Here is a 20,745-nt window from a genome sequence, read left to right as displayed (position 1 = left end):
TTGCCAGCAAGGGGGCACATCAACCTCCTCAACCAGCTATTACATGTAGCATTGTCAGCAACACACATTATTTGGGATACATTCTCCTCCTTTATAGCCATGTGCACAGGGCTGGTTGAAAAACACATTATTTTTCCTGCCAGAAATTTTGAATGAACAATTTTCATTTGAAATCTTTTCCATTTTGGGGTGGACATTTTAGATATGAATCAAAATTTCCATTGTACTTTGGCTTTAGAAAAGGAAATGTTTTCAACATTTCAGATTTTTCTTTTCCCCTTTCAACCCCCACTTATTCCTCTTTTCTCTCCCTCCCTCTCTCTATCAACTTTTCAAAACTTACAGATTGTCAAGAGGAAAAATGAATCACTGCAACTTTACCACCATATAACTTTTCCAAATGTTCTTAGCTTCCAGTATTTGGAACATTTTGGGGGTTATCAAAAACCAAAGGAAAAATTCAGATTTGAAATCAAACAAAACAATTAATTTATTTTAGAAGCCTTCCACTAAAAAATTGAAAAAATTCATTGAACACAAAGTTTTCCTGAAATAATTTTCTATGAGGCCCGACTTTGGGGGCAGAAAATTATTTTGTTTGAAAATTTTTTACAAGCACTTAATGTGCACCCTGCAGTATGCCTCTTGCACTGCAGGATCCTGGAACAGAAGCACTGACCAGACTCACAGAGGGATAGACTGTCTTGACTTTGTTGACTTCCTGAGTTCTCTTCCAGCCCTACATTTCTTTTTCTATAACCCTACCAGTGTTAATCAGTGAACAGCCTGACTCTTTTTATATCACTATAAACTACTATTTAGAATATTACACTGTTGCTGACATCTCCAAAATTAGCCTGCATGCAAATCATCTGTCATACACTTAGCTCTTTAAATTTTAAATTTCCAAGTTATCTCCAGATACCATAGTCTTTTATTCAATTACGTTGAAGCTATTTACACATAGTGTTATAAATAGAGCTGTAGGGGACCTGGAATGTCTGTTTCATGGGAAACGTGGTGATTTCAAAATTTGTTTTTGTTCCAGATTGGACCAAAAATGTCTCATTTTGAAATTTCCAGTGAAATGAAATGTCCACACAAAAAAGTTGTTTCAGATCAACTGAATTGTATTGTTTTGATAAAACATTTTGAAACAATATATCACTGTAATTTATGATATAATATAAAATAAAACACAGCTCAAAACATAATTTCATCAAAATCTACACATTCCCACTGAATTTTTGATTTTAAGAAATTGGCATTTTCCAATGGAAGAAACATTCATCTGGAAAATTTTCGATCCGCTTGAGTTATAATGCACTGAAACACATTTTGTCAATAACAGTACTGGACATGGCTAGACTCAAAGATCCTCTTCCGTCCCTAGAGTAGATGTTATCTTATACTGTAAAATCTTCATATGCAGAGCACCAGAAATGACATTGGAAAGAGTCCCACAGAGAGAGCGAAGCACATTCTACAGCATTGATTTCACTGGGCTGGGACGAGATGGGAGAGACTAAAATAACTATTTTTTTCCATCTCTTTGTCAGTTAACAAAAGTAAATATACTGTCACATGACATAGCTCTCTGCCTGTTTCCATGCTGGATGATCTCTTTATATGGGCTCTCCTGATTCTTTCTTTCTGGGATTAAAAAGTGCTTTCATGAGCTCCTTTAAAAACTGTATCCCAATCACTTTACTTTTATGACACTTTTGTGTGCAGACTTACACATTTCTAGTAATGGCTGAGCTGTGCAAAAACCAAACTAGAACATAAGAATGGCCACACTGGGTCAGACCAAAGGTCCATCTATCCCAGTATCCTGTCTTCCAACAGTGGCCAGTGCCAAGTACCCCAGAGGGAATGAACAGAATGGGTAATCATCAAGTGATCCTTTCCCCAGTTGCTCATTCCCAGCTTCTGGCAAACAGAGGCTAGGGACAGCCCTTGATGGACCTATTCTCTGTGAATGTATCTAGTTCTTTTTTTAACCCTGTTATAGTCTTGGCCTTCACAACATCCTCTGGCAAAGAATTCCACAGGTTGACTGTGTGTTGTGTGAAGAAATTCTTCCTTTGGTTTGTTTTAAACCTGCTGCCTATTCATTTCATTTGGTGACCCCCTAGTTCTTGTGTTCTGAGAAGGAATAAATAACACCTCCTTATGTGATAGCGTTCTCAGAAAAGAGCAAGCTGATTTTTGGAAAGGGTGTGGATGCACAGACCACATCTTCACTCTACAAAATGTAATAAAACAGTGCTTAGAATGGCAATGGCAACGCTTTTGATAGCATTTACAGGACCAGCCTATGGTGCATTCTGCAGGCATGTGGAATTCCTTTCCATATAATCAACGTCATCAAAAGCTTCTATTTCAACTTTACATGCAGTGTTGATCACAGTGAGCTCAGTTTTGAAGTCAAAACAGGAGTATATCGGGGTGTGTCATGTCTGCAATCCTCTTCAACATTGCCATCAACTGGGTAATGCAGTGTAAAACAGAAGACATGCCAAGAGGCATTAAATGGACATACTTCTCATCCCTTGAAGACCTGGACTTTGCAGATGATGTCGCTTTCCTATCACATATCCAACACCATATACAAGAAAAAACAACTCGACTCAATGCATTCAGCCAGCAAATTGGACTGAAAATCAACCACAATAAGACAGATATCATGGCCCTTAATATTGCCTCACCATCACCAGTATGGATAGAGGATTATGTTCTCACCAATATAGAAACATTCACATAATTGGGTAGCACCCTGATGGTGGAACAAGCCAGGACATCCAAAACAAAATCAATAAAGCCAGGAACACCTTCAGGAGCTTAAATACAGTTTGGAAATCATCAAAATACAACACCAAAAACAAACTCAAGATTTATCAGCGCTGCATACTTTCAACACTACTTTATAGTGAAGAATACTGGGGAATGAGAAAGTATGACATGTCCAAACTGTCTACATTCCATACAACCTGCCTCAGAAAAATCCTCCATATCTTTTGGCCCTGAACACCAAGATCTATTGACACAGTGCAGCCAAGAGGATCTGAGCATTATCATTGCCAGGAAGTGTTGGAGATGGATCGGTCATGTGCTTCGGATGGAAACTGATTCCATCACCAGAATAGCAATAAGATGGAAACCTGAAGGCAAGCAAAAATGAGGTCACGTGAAAACAACATGGCAAAGAGCTGTGGAAGCTGAGCTGAAAAACCTGGGGCACAGCTGGGGAACCATTGCCAGAAACAGACAGGAGTGGAGGAGCTTCGTCGCTGCCCTAAATACCAGAGGCGTAATAGGAACATGATGATGATGATTTACTTTCTCCACACCAGTTATGATTTTATAGACCTCTGTCATATCCCCCCTTAGTCATTTCTTTTCCAAGCTGAAAAGTCCCAGTCTTATTAATCTCTCTTCATATGGAAGCCATTCCATACCCCTAATCATTTTATTGTCCTTTTCTGAACCTTTTCCAATGCCAATATATCTTTTTTGAGATGGGGCGACCAAAACTGCACACAGTATTCAACTAAATCTCCAGCTCTGAATTTCAAAACAAAGACTTCAGCTGGTTCATATTACCTGAGGAACAAATGAAGAATATTAAAGAACTACAAATTCCTAAAGTATTTTTCTCATCTAATGTATTTCACTTGGGATTGAGGCTAAGGTTTTCAAAAATAGGAGCCTAAAGTTGGTGCTGCACACTTAGCAGTTCCCATTGCAGGGAGAGCAGGAGACCATCTTGTACAGATCACGGCACTTCAGGGTCCAAGAGGACAAGCCAGGCCAGGATGTTTCTGAGGCCATAGACCTACCCCCTCCCCGTCTCTGAACAGTAGCCTAGCATCAGAGCAAACCTGGTGGAGTACAAGTTACTCTTGCAGTACAGGGCATTCCCTTCAGCAATCCAATACATTATTCCTGCTCCTTGACTATCCATCCGTAATTATTTCAGAGGCCTTGCTCTAGTGGTGCTCCTCTAGCAGCACTCCGACTAACAATATCAGCAAAGAATTCCAAAAGGCTCTAAACAATGGAACAAGCTGCAAGAAAACACATCTTTAAGGTGCCGCACATCAACATGCTGAATGTGTGTGTGTACTGTAATGCCATCAGAGCACAGCACAGAAAAGCGCTTTACAACCAAAGCAAGTCATTTTTCAGTGGGAGGTGCTTGTTAGATTTCTGTAACTGAATTTGTCACATTTGTCATGTTGCAGGTTGAACCACTCATATTTCAGATTAAAACCAAACCATTTCATGCAATGTCAAATACTCCAAAGAAACAAATAATCCATCTGCATTAGTCTGCCTGTCCCCTGATGGTAGCTGCTGATACCAGTATCTCAGCTTCATCTGAAACATAGCATGGACTCATCTTACTGTAGTTCCACAGTTTCTCAGAGAGTACACAAAATGAAACTGGTGTTATGCTTTCAATCAACCAGTCTCTGTAATGCTCCGGTTATTTGCTTTCATCGGTTTGGAAGTTTTTTCACTAAATGTGAGGGCAAGTTTACACCCAGCCCTGCATGGACTGGAAAGGGCAGAGGGAAGATGGCGCACAGGACCTGGAGCTGCACTACCTCCACAGTACAGGGGCACAATAGAGCTTGTGAATCCCAATCTTGTAATGTGAAGTACATGAATGAGTTGACTTTTATGACTGGCTTCAACATGGTGTGCAGGGGTGCAGCAATCTGACTAGGCACAACATATTGCAGGGTTGGGGCCTCCATCTGGATCCTCATTAGCTTTAAAAGTGTTCATGTCCTCTCTGTACTGTGAACAAAAGTCTTGGATCCACCATTACCTAGAAGCCACTGCAGACTTCAGCAATAATAGGAATTATTGTGCCTAGGAAATGAAATATTGTTGTCTGCTGACAAGGCTTTTTGTTTTGTTTTGTTTTGTTTTACACAAACACATGGGGCCATAGTGTTTAAGAGGTCAAAGAAGCACATACTTATGCCACGAGAAGGGAACAGATTGGGTATGAAAGGATCCAAGGTGAGAAACAGAGCATCCAACTGAAAGTTCCATTCCTACCCTACCAACTTCATTAAACTCTAGGGGTATGTCTACACTGCAGTGAAACACCCACAGCTGGCCCATGTCAGTGGACTAAGGCCTGTGGGGCTTGGGCTGTGGGGCTATAAAATGGCGGTGTAGACATTCTGGAACCCTGGGATCCTATGAAGGCAGGGGGTCCCAGAACTCAGGCTCTAGTTCAAGCCTGAATGTTTACACTGCAATTTCACATCCCTGCAGCCTGAGCCCTGTGAGTCCTAGACACCTGACCTGAGCCAGTTGTGGGGGGTTTATTGCCGTGTAGACATACTTTAGGAGTCTAATTAACAATTGTGGTACACACTCTTTGCCCTCCCATTTTGCTTATAAAACAAAGTCGTCTGCACACTCAGAATGACCTATGTACCACAGCTGCACCGTTTCCTTCTTTCTTCTTACTTTCAAAACTCAAAGCAACCAACTTAACCTCATTGAAAAACTTCACTGCTATGCACTTAAAAAAAGATCAAGACAGCATGATCTGATATTTCTGGACCTAGCATGCTCCCCTCCCCCCGGCTCTTACTGTTAAAAGCATTACCCTTATTCTCCCAGCAAGGAGGATCTGCAACTGGATCAGCAAGTTATTGTAGGGCTTCAGTGTGTGAAAAGTGGGCCCAAAATCAGTGTTATTCAGTCTTCTTTGGAAAGTGTTTCAGTTCACTGTATAATTCATTATAATTCAAAATGCTTTTTTTCCTCATAGAGATTATACAACACTATTTGAAGACCCCATTAGCGCGATCTCATGGGTTAATAAAATGATCAGATATTTAAGGATCATGAAGGTCATTAAACTGTTTATAGTATATAAAGTAATATGTCATTTCAAGACAATGCATCATATCTAATACAGAGCTTTTTAAAGCACCAGGAGTATCTGGAAAGTCAGTTTTGTTTACGCAAATATATCCATCTTCAGTACAAAATTTGACTCTCTCAATTACCTTTCCACAACATCCTCTCCATTCCAGCAAGTCGAGCTGTCCCGCATCACCAGGTCCCCATCACACAGCCTTTCTGCTATAGAGGCATAAAAGGTTCGGGATCGTTTCATGTAGTTGATGAACTCTCTACAAATTAGGAAGAGAAGAAATTAACAGCAGAGCAGTGAATTCCTGGGGTAAGTTAAATCTTTGGTTCATGGTTCTGTAAAATTAAAAGTTTGCATCCCTTTCAAAAAGAAAAAATCTAGCAAAGTTAATTTGCTCTTGTTTAAAGTGTTGTTGTTGATGTATCCTCCATCCCTATTTACCACAGCATTAATAGCTTACATTGTGTTTAAAAGGTAGTGTTAACAAATAGCATTAGTGCATCCCACATGGAGTGAAAAATTCTTCATTTAAAGCTTTTGTATCAACAGAGAAAACATTATTTGTTTTCTGTTAAATGGATGTGTTCTGTCTATAACTAAAAGTCAATATTTTTACCTTCCCCCCCAGCCAGGGGGTGATTAATTAAGATGCTGTCAGTGCTATTACTGGATGGAAAAGGCTACCTATAACCAACCATGCAATCCTCCATTAGGTGACTTGAGCATACAATTCGAGTGTAGAAAAGCCAACCTCCTTGAGTTGAGAGGGGGTTAGCACCACTCCACCATTGCCTTCAATGTCAGGTTTGTCTTAAATAGGATGCTCCCTGTCATCAAGTGCCCTGCCAGTGGTAGTGGCCTGTGCTTCATGTTTTGGAGGAAAAACAAAAAGTCTGGATAGTGCAAATAGCCTGTTGTCTGATGTTGAATGGAGGGAAAAATTCCTTCCCAGGGGCAACCAGCTGATGTCCTAATACATGATTATACCTGTCTTACTGAAGTAACCATATAAAATAAATATTTACCAACAATACCACAGCTTTATCTCAGATACCAGAGTACTTCTCTGTATTTAGAATTCCAAGGAGTGAGATTATGGGAAGTATTTCTGTAACCTTAGGTTCTCCTAACTGGTATCCTTGATGTCTAAGCCTTGGTGCAATGAAAATACTATTCTGGGCATGAAGCAAAGCCAGGCACAAAGACTGAAACTAGTGCTCTAAAGGTCAGTTGTTGCTATTCCTGCTCTCCCGTGCCATCAACACTGTAGTATGGAAAGGCAACAAAACCATTCTGGTTCAATTGCTTCCAGGGGGAAGGCTGTATAGGGGGACATTCCAAGGACAAGGGGTTTGGTGATATGGTGGGGCGCACTGCAGGGGAGTTGTCAAGGTATTTGTTACTATGTTGGGGACAAAGAGGGCCTTTAGCAATACTCAACTCCCCAGGATGTAGCAAACACAGCAGAGTCGCTAGACACCCACTCCTGCCAAACCATGGGTTTGGGGGATGGATTCCTTTTCCTCTAGCTCTTCTTAGGCCTACTTTTCCCTAAGTAATAAGGGGTTTTACAACCAAGTTTTAGCTATTATGGGGTAACTAACACATGGTTAAAACCTAGTATGGACACAGCTGTTGTAGTTTTAACATGAGGGCCATCATTTGGTTCTAAGGAAGGTATGATCTGAGCCTATTCATGTCATTTTAGCAGAACTGTGCAGTTACTCTGGGTTCACAAGCATGGAATGAGCACCTCTGCCTCTCGCTTTCCTCCCCCTCCCAAATTTTCTCTCTGCTTGGTGCAGTAATTAATTAAGTAGTAAACCTATGACTTAGATATACCACTACCTGCCCCCATGGGATCGCCTTTAGGGCTATCCATTGTATGAAGGTTGCAGAGATGCCTAGCTTGAAGGTTGGTCAGTCTACCAAATGCACTGTTCTCTCAAAGTGCACTCTTCTAACAGTGTGCAGTTCATCTTACCCTGTTTTCCCAAAGCTGTAAAGTCCTTTGGTATTCTTGAAAGATTTCAGTTATGTTGTACATACATAAACACAGAGTCTCAAAATAATATCTTAGCAAATATAAAATTATGTGTTGATTTCTACTGTTTTCATTTCTTACAAAGGCAAACTATTTAAATTTTAATAGGAAAATTGTATATTCCAACGGTTCACATGGTAATAAACCATTATTGATTTCTAAAGTAGCTGTATTCAAACATCTGTCTTTCCTAGATCACAGTTGGTAATGGAACCAAGAGCCTTATAATTTGGACGAGCTACACAAAGAGACAACAAAATATGTCACCTTGTTTTCATTCTTACCGAGAGATTTTTTTCAAACTTCTGGATTTGTCATTCTTTGAAGCTTTCAGAGGCAGAGAACTGGAATAGGCCGGGAAGAATAAGCATCAATCAGAAGAGGTTGGGGGTGGGGAAGAAGCAGGAATTCAGGCAAATGAGGGAAAGAAATGAGAAACAAAGAAAAAAGTAAAAATTATTTGAAAGAAAAGTTCATCAAGCACATGCATAGGATTATCTCAGAAAACAAATGAGGAAAACTATCATGAGATTTTCCGAAGTATAGATAAAATTAAAAATATGTCAATGCATTACTGAAAAACACCATGGCTGGCGGTTGAAGAGCTTTGTCCTAAGATAGTTTCAAACAAAAATTACAATTACAAATGCAGCAAATACAACAACATGCTAAAAATAAATTCTATGGACTTGAAATCTACCATATCCATATATAGAATGAATGAGTTGTAAATACAGGTCAGCTCTTACGTATATGAGAAAACAAAAGGGAAAAATGGCTTTGAATGCGCACCACACAAAAGGGAGTACAAGTGGAAACTCTTCATTTTTCAGGGTAATGAGCAATTTGTTTAATCTCTTCATGGTTATGCAAGTACAGACTTTTGTGCTGTTCAGTTCTGGGACTCAACAACTGATAGCATTGAATGAGACAGGGCTTCATGTGCATAAGAACCATCTTCCAAAGTAGAAAAGCCAGTTCACAGGATCATGCCAGAGGAAACAGCTAAAATGGATCTCTCTAGGAAAGCCCACATTTCCACAAGGTAATGGCTCTTTTAGCAGTCCAGATTCAAGCATACATCTGTGTTTTGTGCTTCTGCCATCCTGAGCTGTATAGAAATATTTGGATTAAATATTTCACGTATGGTGGGGAGCCTGATGACGCTCTCATTTACACCAGAATAAATCAGGAGTAGTCAGTGTGAGATCAGGCTCTGGATGTCTAATCGCCCTCAATATTTCTGCATAACGCAATGGCTTCATTGGGAGCTATACATGCACATAAAAGGCAACACAGATCCTTGTGCACCTTAGATACCCAGTGACGCTTTACTGAAGAAAATGGACTATATTTTCAACAGCACTGAGCAGCACAAAGTGGAAGTCAGAGAATTGGGGGATAAGGTGCCAAAGGAAGGCCGCTCTAAATTACTAAAACTGCTAATGACCCTGAGAAGCCATTATAACATCCATGGATTGCCAGTGTGAAGAGATGCCATGACCACTTCCTCATTAACCCACCATGTTCCCATACTGACCATACAGAGGGATGGTTGCATGGGAGTACTGCTACATCAGCTCCATGTTGTGCCACTAGAGGGTCCCCTCTGCACTGGGGTAATGCTGCTAGAGGGCCAGCTAAACACAAATCAGCCCTTATGCTGGGGAAAAACAATGGCCAATGGGCACTATGTGCATGGGTCAGACTACCAACACTTGTTCTGAAATGTTTTAATCTTCTCCATAGCCATTTGATTTGCAGTTGGCATTAACAATGTGTTTTGTGCTTCCTCTGATAAAATTCTAACATTAAACACACCTACAGTTGGAGCCAACAGATACATTTAATTCAAACCAAATAGGTGGAATTGATTTCATACATTTCTTAAGAAACTCAAAATTAGTTATTTTAATAAAAATAAAAGACTCCCGGGTCACAAAATAACAATGAAACCCTAACATAGTAAGATTTCAAATGCTGCCTTCTCTAATTAGAGACCAAATGCCATGTTTTATTTCTTTGTTAAGCAGAATATATTTCTATATTTGTAGGTAGATCTGTATCCAGTCTGTGTTTAGTGGCGTGAAAAATATATTAAGTACAGAACAGATATTAAAGGAGGGTATTTTCGCTTGGCCAAGTGTTCTGATCCAAGCCCAAAGACTGTTTTGTGCTGAAATAAACAATAAAATCCCAATTTACTGATTGAGATATATGCTCTGTGTATTCCTACATCATCATGTAGCTTCACTTTTCCTGACATCCCTGCTATACATTACAGTAACCTCCAGGTTAAAAAATGACTACAACAGCAATGTTGCCAGTTTCAGTTAATCTCTGAAGAGTGTTGTGCAATTAAAAAAAAGGTAATTAAATCTATAAATCTTCTTCATGCTGTAGTGTTGTAAATACGTTCAGAGTTAGAAATTTACTAAGACCATGCAGTATTTGTACAAATTTCAGTCATCATGCATTGTCCCAAAGGAAACAGATTTAGCAGAATTAAGAAAAAAAGGGTGCAGGAACTGAATTTACATGGAGATGAATTAGGGAATCTATTTTAGTGAGAGAAAAAGTTTAGCAAAATACAAACATGTTATATCAGGAGAGCATTTAACACATGAGCTTAATTTTAAGTGCATGAGTAGTCCCAGAGCTGAGCATGTGATTAGAAGATTTAATTCAGAATCCATCCCTATTCAGAACAGGACTTAGACGTGCTTAACTTGAAACACATCTTTAAATCCCATTGCACTCAAAGGGATTAAAGCACACGCTTATAGCTAGGCACCTGAAGTCCTGGGCTGAATTTAAGTATGTACTTGAGTAGGTTGCCAGGTCAGGGACTGAGCATCAGCATTTTGAATTAGTTTACTGAGTAACATCTACTCTATCTTATAGTATACTGGAATCCCTCAGTAGATCAATGGTACTGTTGCTCTTTACAGAGCATGGTGTATGTGCTGATGAGTTCTTTGATGACTGCTGAGTCTGATGTGTGAGCGACACTCCCATCCACAGGTAGGGCACACCCATGCACTAGCAATGATCTGAATCTGAGCAGCAGATTCTTTCCTCCTCTGTCCCTAGTCATCACAAGAGCTTGATCCAGTGCGCCTCACAATGCCTCGCTCCATCTACAAGCTGACTCTAGCAAACACGAAGTGATCTTTGCAAGCATCTCAAAATCTGTGCAACAGTCTGCCTCTCTTTCTAGTCCCTTTGTGAGCTTCAGAGTACAGCACACTCTTTGGGATCTAGTAATCCAGCATTAACTTGACACGTCCAAGCTTCCTGAGTCTTTTCTTACAAATCAATGTTCCCATGAATGACATACCAGCACGATTTAACACTTTCACATTTGTCACCGTGTCTTGCCATCTTATTCAAAGAATTTTATGCAAGCATCTATATCAAAGCTGTCTAGTCTTATGGCATATTTGTCATCAGTCATAAATACAGATTTTCATTTTAGTTGACAATTTGTTATTGTTCTAGGCTCTGTCTTGCAAAAGATCAAAGTTCTTGGATGCTTTGCTGATTCTACTAGTGAGCTCAGCATCAAGATCTACACTGCTGGTAACAGTAGTGTCAAAGTAGCAAAATTGGTAAATACATTCAGATGAATAACATCTAAGGTGATATCTGGAACTGGTTCTGAAGAGCTTTGGTGCATGATAGCCTTCTACAAGCTTATTGCTAGCCCAAAGATTTTGCATGAATCAGAGAACTTGGTAATAAGATGTTGTAGGGCATAAACATTGTAAGCCACAAACCTCCATCATGTCTAGTGCTGAGATAGACACCCTCTTGAACCTCACAGAATGCATGTGGAAGCAGGATAGAAAAGTAAATATTAAACAATGTAGAAGCTCATATTCTACCCTGCTTCACTCCATTATTGATGTTAAATGAATCAGACTTTTGGTTTTCATACATTACAGTTGCCTTCATGCCACTGTGTAAGGAGTTCATTATATAAGCTTCTTCGGAACACTCTGAAGCCCTAACCAACTAACCATGTCAAAGGCTTTTGTTAAATCTATAAAAGCCATGCACAGTGGAATACCCTTCTTTCTCTGCACTTTTCTTGCAATTATCTTACAGAGAAGACCATGTCTATGGTGGACCTTCCCTAACAGAAACCACACTGGCTCTCAGGAGAGATTCTCCCAGCTACACTTTGAAGTCTGGGTAAAAGAATACAGCTTAAGATTTTCCCCACAATGTTAAGAAGAGATATACCTCTGTGGTTATTACAATAACTTCTGGCTTCTTTAATTTTATAGAGTTGGATAAAGCGAGCATTCTTAAAATCTTGCAGAATAGTTTCTTCCTTCCAATAGAGTAGCAGTACCTTGTGCAATCTTTGCAGCAAGTCTTTGTTTGCACATTTATAGATTTCAGCAGGTAAACAGTCAGATCCTGAAGCTTTGTGGTTGGGAATCTTTTTGATGTTTTGTTCAAGTTCCTCTAGAGATTTGGCATCCAGCAAAGTCATAACTTCAAACCCAGATATGTCTGCTAACACACGTTGGTCTACTACAGACTCCCTTGAGTATATCATTCCATGGTGCTCAATCCACCTCTCCAGTTGCTTCCCTTTATCAGCTAAGATATTGCCATCCAGATCTTTCAGCGGAGCTGTCTTGTTCTTTATCGGACAAATGGACTTTCTAATGCCCTCATATAACCATCTACTGTCACATGCATCAGCCGCCTGTTGGATGCTGTCATAGAGACCCAGCCAAAATTCTTGAGCACCCCTCCTAGAAACTATTTGAACAACCTTACGAGCATCTTTTAGGTTGTTGAGTGAATCAGTAGTAGGAGTAGACTTGTAGGTGATCAGAGCAGACCTTTTCCTCTGAACGAGTGGCAGCAGTATCTCCAAGTGGTCTACAAACCAGTATTCTTTTTTTAGTATTCTTTCCAAAGCTCTTGATTGCCACATTGTACATATTTGTCTTCAGGACTTTCCATGCATCTGAGGCAGTTTCAGTAGATACTCTATTGGAAAACCTCTCTTTAGAACACTAAGTCAAACCCGTATCAATAAAACTTGCTATTTTCACCTTGACATAGTGTAAGTGGTGCGGCCCCTATTAAAAGGTACTGTTTAGCCAGAGGTATCATACTGATGTAATGTAAATTGCTTTACTGGTCATAGGGAAATCCCAATGAAGAGGAAGTGGCTGTGTGTGTGTGTCTGCATGCCGAGGCTTAGGTTATGGTGGGATTGAAAGCAAAAGAATCAGTACAGAGGATGTGTGCAGGTTACAGGCTACACATAATTGGTCCCTGTGGGAGGGAGAGAGCAGGAACAGGCCCTGGGCTGCAGTGGAGAGAGGGAAGAATCATGGAACAGCATCTTAGTCTGCAGAAGAGAAGAATGAGGGGGGATTTGATAGCTGCTTTCAACTACCTGAAAGGGGGTTTCAAAGAGGATGGCTCTAGACTGTTCTCAATGGTAGCAGATGACAGAACGAGGAGTAATGGTCTCAAGTTGCAATGGGGGAGGTTTAGATTGGATATTAGGAAAAACTTTTTCACTAAGAGGGTGGTGAAACACTGGAATGCGTTACCTAGGGAGGTGGTAGAATCTCCTTCCTTAGGGTTTTTAAGGTCAGGCTTGACAAAGCCCTAGCTGGGATGATTTAACTGGGACTTGGTCCTGCTTTGAGCAGGGGGTTGGACTAGATGACCTTCTGGGGTCCCTTCCAACCCTGATATTCTATGATTCTATGATTCTATGTGTTTGAATTAAGAGAGCCATAGCAGCACAGAATCCCCACTGACCCACTTCTCTCAACATGAGCAAGTTATGGGGACAACCAATAAGCAACTTGTCATGGCTGATGAGCTGGGTAACTCACTGTTCTGCTTCTAGCTCTGTAGAGCATGAGAAAGGAGGAGCTAGAGACAGAACAAAGCAGAGAGAGTCACTCCCCTGAAAAAACGAAACAAGATGGAGCACCTAAAAACAAAAGAGGAGTTTATAGGGAAAGAGGGAGAAAATATCCAGAGCTGGGGAAAGGGAACTTAAATATAAATGGTCACAGATTCACTGAACAGAGAGTAGCAAGGGATTTCACTGGACAAGAGGGCCCGTTTGGGGATCATAAAGCAGCAACGAGAGGACAGCACCCGAGGCCTGGGAGTTCCATGAAAAGGAACGCTGAACTGAGAAGGTCCTGCTCCCAACCAGATCCTACCAGAACGAGAATAGAAAAGCAGAGCAGCTAGGCTGATAAGGAATTGTCTCAGAGGAACATAGAGGGGGAAAAAGGTTCATTCAATCCGCTAGTCATTCGTCATTTTATGGCCTGATTTTCAAAGGTGCTGAGCACCCTCAGCTCCCACTGAAGTGAGTGTGCGGTGCAGCTGCAAAGCATCTTTTGAAAATCAAGATGTTCATGATTCCGACCATGATTCTTTATATGGCTCTGCATAGATGGAGCCCTGTGCCCATGTGGAGCTTACTACAGAATAGTGGGCTAAGCAAACAATTGCTCGATGCTCTCTCTCTCTATTTTTTTTAAATACAGGCTGTCTGATTAGGAGCTGTAGCACAGATCACTGTGATTCCCTCAGTGTGTTGGGAAAAGAAACATGGTAAACCACACTAATTCTTCTCTTTGAACCTGGGATCATTCTGCAAAAGTTACAGGTCTGATCTACAGCTGATGTACACTGGTTTATCTCCATTGAATTCAGGATGAGTAGGAAAGATAGTCTCGTCTGCTGAGCAATAGACTGGGACTTGCAAGACCTGGGACCTATTCCTGGCTCAGCAAATCACTATATCTACCCAGTTCTTCAGTTTCCTTTCTGTAAAGTGGGGCTAATACTTCCCTACCTCCCAGGGTCTTGATAAAATCCACTAGTTACTGTGGCCTGCTATGGGGGCCATGTTAGTACCTAGATACACAACTGAAAATCTTGCTCCTTGTATTTTAAATTTCCAGAAGTCATAGCACCACATAGCATTATGATTAATGAATCTCATAAACTAGATTCTCCATAACAGTTAAGATATCCGCCTGTCTAAATATATTTTAACATAACTCATTGCATTTAGGATTTCATACATCAGTTATAAAATTTTATATGAGCTAAAATTGCTTTTTATTGACAACATATGCGATTAAATGACATATGAAGAATAGTAAGACCATCACTGTATATTTCTCAATATTTATAGCTCTCCAGTTATTTCCAAAAGCAAAGCACAAACTTTATGCAACCTGCTTTCCCACAGGTCTTGGAAAGATGAAGTTCATTCCCCACATATTTACCAACACCAGCTCATACATTAATTCCTAGTATGCTGGTTCTTCATCACATGTTTCTCACTACATTTCCATAACACATCACACTAATCAGTGAAATGTAAGGATGTGCTCAGCTCAGTTAATGTTATGATGCATACACCAGCTTTTGGCAACATTTTATAATTAGTAACATATTAGTTTTATTATATTTTCTTTGGTATCTATAGTAATAAACATCCCAGGGCTGCTCTCTGATTAATTAAAAGTCTCAGGGCCAGATCCTCAGCTGTATAAATTGGTGTGACTCCATTGCTCATTTACACCAGCTCAGGATCTGGCTCATAGGCTAATTCTGCTAAAAATGCAATTCTGAGTGAAGATAGTGAGATAGATCTCGTCAGGGACAGAACCGGACCAGTACATTTAAAAAACAAATTCTGTTAACTGTATTTCAGTTTATACATCAGATTATTACCACGGAATTTTTAAAATCTAATTTACTTTTTACCAGCCATGCTGCTTGCTTTTTTACATCTCACTTAGCTTGTACAATGAAAATCAGTTAGCCCCAAACACCAGCACAAGTTGTTGTGCTTTGGTTTCAAACTGCAGAAGAATGTGATAGATAAGTACACTGTAGTCACAACTTTTTTTTCTTTTTTAAAACAGTGTATTTGGTTTTCAGAATGCACGTAGGTTGGAAAAGAATCAAAATAGATGTGGGTGCAAATCTTACAGCCTGAACTCATCTATGCAGGCACTCAAGTGGAATAAAGCCAAACTCTGCTCTCAGTCACACCAGTGTAAATCCAGAGCCATCTCCACTAACTTCAGCGAAATTATTCCCGATTTATACTGACATAGCAGGATTTAATTTAGCCAGTAATAAGCAATTGGAATTCTCTTGTAAACTGGCACTGAAATTCACTTAAATGTACCTGGGTAGGATCAGCTTCCCTAAACCACACATGGAAGAGACACTCCACAGAGAGACACGCCCCCTTCTCTGGCACATCCTCCTTCCCCACCCAAACCCTAATCTAAGGTTTACGTACAGGAGGGGGTGAAGACCAGGCAACTTTGGGGCAGGAGTGTGTAGGCTGGGGAGGGGCCAGAGAGGATGCACATCATAAAATTCCCTCTTCCCCACCACATAATTTAGGCACACGAGAACCATGGCAGAGGGACACCTTGGTAGCACAGCTACTTTGTAGCTGCACTGACAGGTGGCTGGAAGGCTGGAGCCAAAGTGGAGGCACAGGGCCTATGCACAGATGGACCTAGCCTTGCTCAATCCCTGAAAATTCACCAGAAGCCCACTGCCTAATCAACTGGGGGAGGAATGTTTATGCCAAATTCTTTCCTCCACTACAGAAAAGGGGAGTAATGCTGCATCATGGAAATTTCCCCCTTCCCCCCACATGCAGCCCATCCCATGGATGATCCATCCCAATATCAATTGTCCTTAAAGGCCAGGAGCACATGGACTCCTACAGGGCAATGTCCTGAAGTCACCCAGTTTTTGCTCTGGCAAAGCTCCCATTGTTTACGATAAGAGTTTGCCAAATTAAAGACTGAGTCAATACTGATTAATGACATCAGGACTGGCCTGCAAGAAATACTGTCTGGCTTCAACTGGAAAGCACTACAGGGACCAATTATTCCCTCAAATACATCTACGCAACTACCAGGAAAGCTAGAGCCAGAGCTAGACCTAAACAGACTAAGCAATTTCTTAGGCCCCCAAGCAGCTCAAGGGGCCCCCTTATTTGCTTTTTATTATGTGTTGCGGGGGGAGTCCCAACACGATTTCAGTTTAGGGCCCCCAATGGACTAGCACCACCTCTGAGGAAAGCCTAAGACTGTTGTGGGTGGATATCAGAGGACAGAATTGGGTTTAAACACTCCTGCATGAGAAACAGTTAATGCAAACTATGAGGAATAAGGTTTATTTCAATGCACTTAGAGATATGTTTCAAGTAGGGTTACCTCCTTTTATTGTTTAGATTAGCAGAGTGAGCCATCGTGAGAGCCTGGGTTTCAGACACATCCTTTGCTTGCACTATATTATCTGGTGAAGGTTTTGCTTCTCTTTCTTGGGGCTGTCCACACACTTTGTCAACCTGTAACAAAGAAGGAGGGGAAAAAACAAATGTAATTGTGTTGTTTGAAGTAAAAAGCAGATTAAATAGCATAGAAACAAGTTTGTCCCTTTTGGCTCTCGTGGAGTATGAGGGAATCTCTGCACCACACCACAAGAGGCTGTCCCGGGCAGGCTGTCCGGGGCAGATGGATCCTTGTTTTCTTGAGATCAAACTCCTGCACTAGAGTGTTAATGTCAACAGGCATGACATAGATGATTGCTACTGACAATTTACCAGCTACTAGGACATCATGCAGTGTCCCAACTGTGCCACACCTGGAGATGGACTCCAAGAATGAGCCTCAATCCCTTTTTCTACACCACATTTCACTTGACTTGGTGACCAACCTGAAGTGCAATGTACGTGGACAGCGGGCATCAGGAAGCTGCCTAGCAGGAACTACACATTGGTGTGGGGCCTTTCTATAGGACAGGGGCTGAAGAAAGTGTTTCCACACCCATTTGTCTTTACCTAGCAATCTGGCCAGTAGGTATAAGGTGTATGGAGTAAGGGGGATCTCTGGCCTGTATCTGGAGGCTCAGACCCTTATTTGGAGGGTGAACAGGCTAGTTACAGAAGCTTTTCTAGCCTGAATCAGGAGGGTGGATGGGATAAAATTGGGGTCTTCAGACCTTATTGGGCTTTAAAATTTAAGGTGCAAAATTATGTAGGCTGTAGACTGTAGCAGAAGGATGGGTGGAGGGCGGGTTGTGCTTCTGACCTGTATGAGATCATAAGAAGTAGGATGTTGGTGTCTGTGTTCAGAACTGCTGGTTGAACTGGGGGAGGATTGAGCATCTAGTCCATACACGGGTGTTGTTTACTAGTCAAGACACGGGATGTAGGTGGGTCTAGCGATGCTTGTTGCCCGTAAAGAAAATGCAACTGGCATAGGGTGAGATACAGTGGTAAGAGTTAAGGGTGGTAATGAACTTTCATTGAATTTCCTGACTTTTAAACATTTTGTTTCTTTTAACTGCTGCACAGCGTTCTGTAAACATAATTTTTAAGGGCGATATTTCCAATAGTAACTCAGTCTTAACTAAGGTTTGTCTGTGATTTATGGACAAATTTCCAAATCTGGGTACCTAAAGTTAGACATTTAAATCGACATTTAGAGACTTAAGTAAAGGCAGCCTTACTTTTAGTGAGCCCTCACAGCTGCCATAGGTTCTCAGTTCAGTGCCTAGGCTCTATTGGCAAAAAGAAAAGGAGTACTTGTGGCACCTTAGAGACTAACAAATTTATTTGAGCATAAGCTTTCGTGAGCTACAGCTCACTTCATCCGATGCATTTGGTGGAAAAAACAGAGGAGAGATTTATATACACACACAGAGAACATGAAACAATGGGTTTATCATACACACTGTAAAGAGAGTGATCACTTAAGATAAGCCATCACCAGCAGCAGGGGGGGGAAAGGAGGAAAACCTTTCATGGTGACAAGCAAGGTAGGCTATTTCCAGCAGTTAACAAGAATATCTGAGGAACAGTGGGGGGCGGGCTGGGGGGAGAAATAACATGGGGAAATAGTTTTACTTTGTGTAATGACTCATCCATTCCCAGTCTCTATTCAAGCCTAAGTTAATTGTATCCAGTTTGCAAATTAATTCCAATTCAGCAGTCTCTCATTGGAGTCTGTTTTTGAAACTTTTTTTTGAAGGATAGCAACTCTTTGGTCTGTAATCGAGTGACCAGAGAGATTGAAGTGTTCTCCAACTGGTTTTTGAATGTTATAATTCTTGACGTCTGATTTGTGTCCATTCATTCTTTTACGTAGAGACTGTCCAGTTTGGCCAATGTACATGGCAGAGGGGCATTGCTGGCACATGATGGCATATATCACATTGGTAGATGCGCAGGTGAAGGAGCCACTGATAGTGTGGCTGATGTGATTAGGCCCTATGATGGTATCCCCGAATAGATATGTGGACAGAGTTGGCAACGGGCTTTGTTGCAAGGATAGGTTCCTGGGTTAGTGGTTCTGTTGTGTGGTGTGTGGTTGCTGGTGAGTATTTGCTTCAGATTGGGGGGCTGTCTGTAAGCAAGGACTGGTCTGTCTCCCAAGATCTGTGAGAGTGATGGGTCGTCCTTCAGGATAGGTTGTAGATCCTTGATGATGCGTTGGAGAGGTTTTAGTTGGGGGCTGAAGGTGATGGCTAGTGGCGTTCTGTTATTTTCTTTGTTGGGCCTGTCCTGTAGTAGGTGACTTCTGGGTACTCTTCTGGCTCTGTCAATCTGTTTCTTCACTTCAGCAGGTGGGTATTGTAGTTGTAGGAATGCATGATAGAGATCTTGTAGGTGTTTGTCTCTGTCTGAGGGGTTGGAGCAAATGCGGTTATATCGTAGAGCTTGGCTGTAGACAATGGATCGAGTGGTATGATCTGGATGAAAGCTAGAGGCATGTAGGTAGGAATAGCCGTCAGTAGGTTTCCGATATAGGGTGGTGTTTATGTGACCATCGCTTATTAGCACCGTAGTGTCCAGGAAGTGGATCTCTTGTGTGGACTGGTCCAGGCTGAGGTTGATGGTGGGATGGAAATTGTTGAAATCATGGTGGAATTCCTCAAGAGCTTCTTTTCCATGGGTCCAGATGATGAAGATGTCATCAATGTAGCGCAAGTAGAGTAGGGGCATTAGGGGACGAGAGCTGAGGAAGCGTTGTTCTAAGGCAGCCATAAAAATGTTGGCATACTGTGGGGCCATGCGGGTACCCATCGCAGTGCCGCTGATTTGAAGGTATACATTGTCACCAAATGTGAAATAGTTATGGGTGAGGACAAAGTCACAAAGTTCAGCCACCAGGTTAGCCGTGACAGTATCGGGGATACTGTTCCTGACGGCTTGTAGTCCATCTTTGTGTGGAATGTTGGTGTAGAGGGCTTCTACATCCATAGTGGCTAGGATGGTGCTTTTAGGAAGATCACCAATGGACTGTAGTTTCCTCAGGAAGTCAGTGGTGTCTCGAAGATAGCTGGCACTTGAGTTTCAAAGTTTTAGTCTGCATATATTTTTTGTCCCTAAATTATTCCCTCCTAATTAAAACAGCTAACATCTGAATTTCACCCAAATTAAACTGCTTATTGTAAACTACCTTCTTCCAGGAAGGAGGACTGTGTTGGAATTGGAAGCTATCACTTTAAGAGTGTGAAAGGGGAAGCAGGGGCAGATACTAGTCCAGCTTGCAAAGCATGGTGCATACAAGCAGAGTCAGTCTGAAGAGAGCCAATTAAAGCAAGATGGGATGAGTTGTGTCTCTCTGCCTTAGGGAGCAGCCTGTTTTCGCCCTCTGTTTTGGGGTTCTTGTGCATTATTGTTCTGATTTCTAAGAAAAAAAGCAGTGGTACATTGTAGCCTTCCAGCAAGAAT

At 41.3% G+C, this 20,745-nt stretch overlaps 1 protein-coding gene across 3 annotated transcripts in view; it reads right to left on the bottom strand.

Moving 5' to 3' along the window:
- Nucleotides 1–20,745, bottom strand: part of LOC119861924 (glypican-5-like) — a 652,536-nt gene that overhangs the window by 382,282 nt on the left and 249,509 nt on the right. The window contains exons 4-6 of one of the 3 annotated variants that reach the window (XM_038417710.2): nt 17,222–17,355; nt 8,240–8,299; nt 6,045–6,170 (exon numbers count right to left, since the gene is read on the bottom strand). In XM_038417710.2, the coding sequence (XP_038273638.1) occupies nt 6,045–6,170; nt 8,240–8,299; nt 17,222–17,355 (320 nt within the window). The remainder of the gene's footprint in view (nt 1–6,044; nt 6,171–8,239; nt 8,300–17,221; nt 17,356–20,745) is intronic. The other 2 variants (XM_038417711.2, XM_038417713.2) reach the window with 2 other exon arrangements.

The sequence above is a fragment of the Dermochelys coriacea genome, chromosome 9 (genome assembly GCF_009764565.3).
Source record: "Dermochelys coriacea isolate rDerCor1 chromosome 9, rDerCor1.pri.v4, whole genome shotgun sequence".
In the NCBI taxonomy this organism is placed as follows: domain Eukaryota; kingdom Metazoa; phylum Chordata; order Testudines; family Dermochelyidae; genus Dermochelys; species Dermochelys coriacea.
This window is presented reverse-complemented; position numbering and strand designations above follow the sequence as displayed.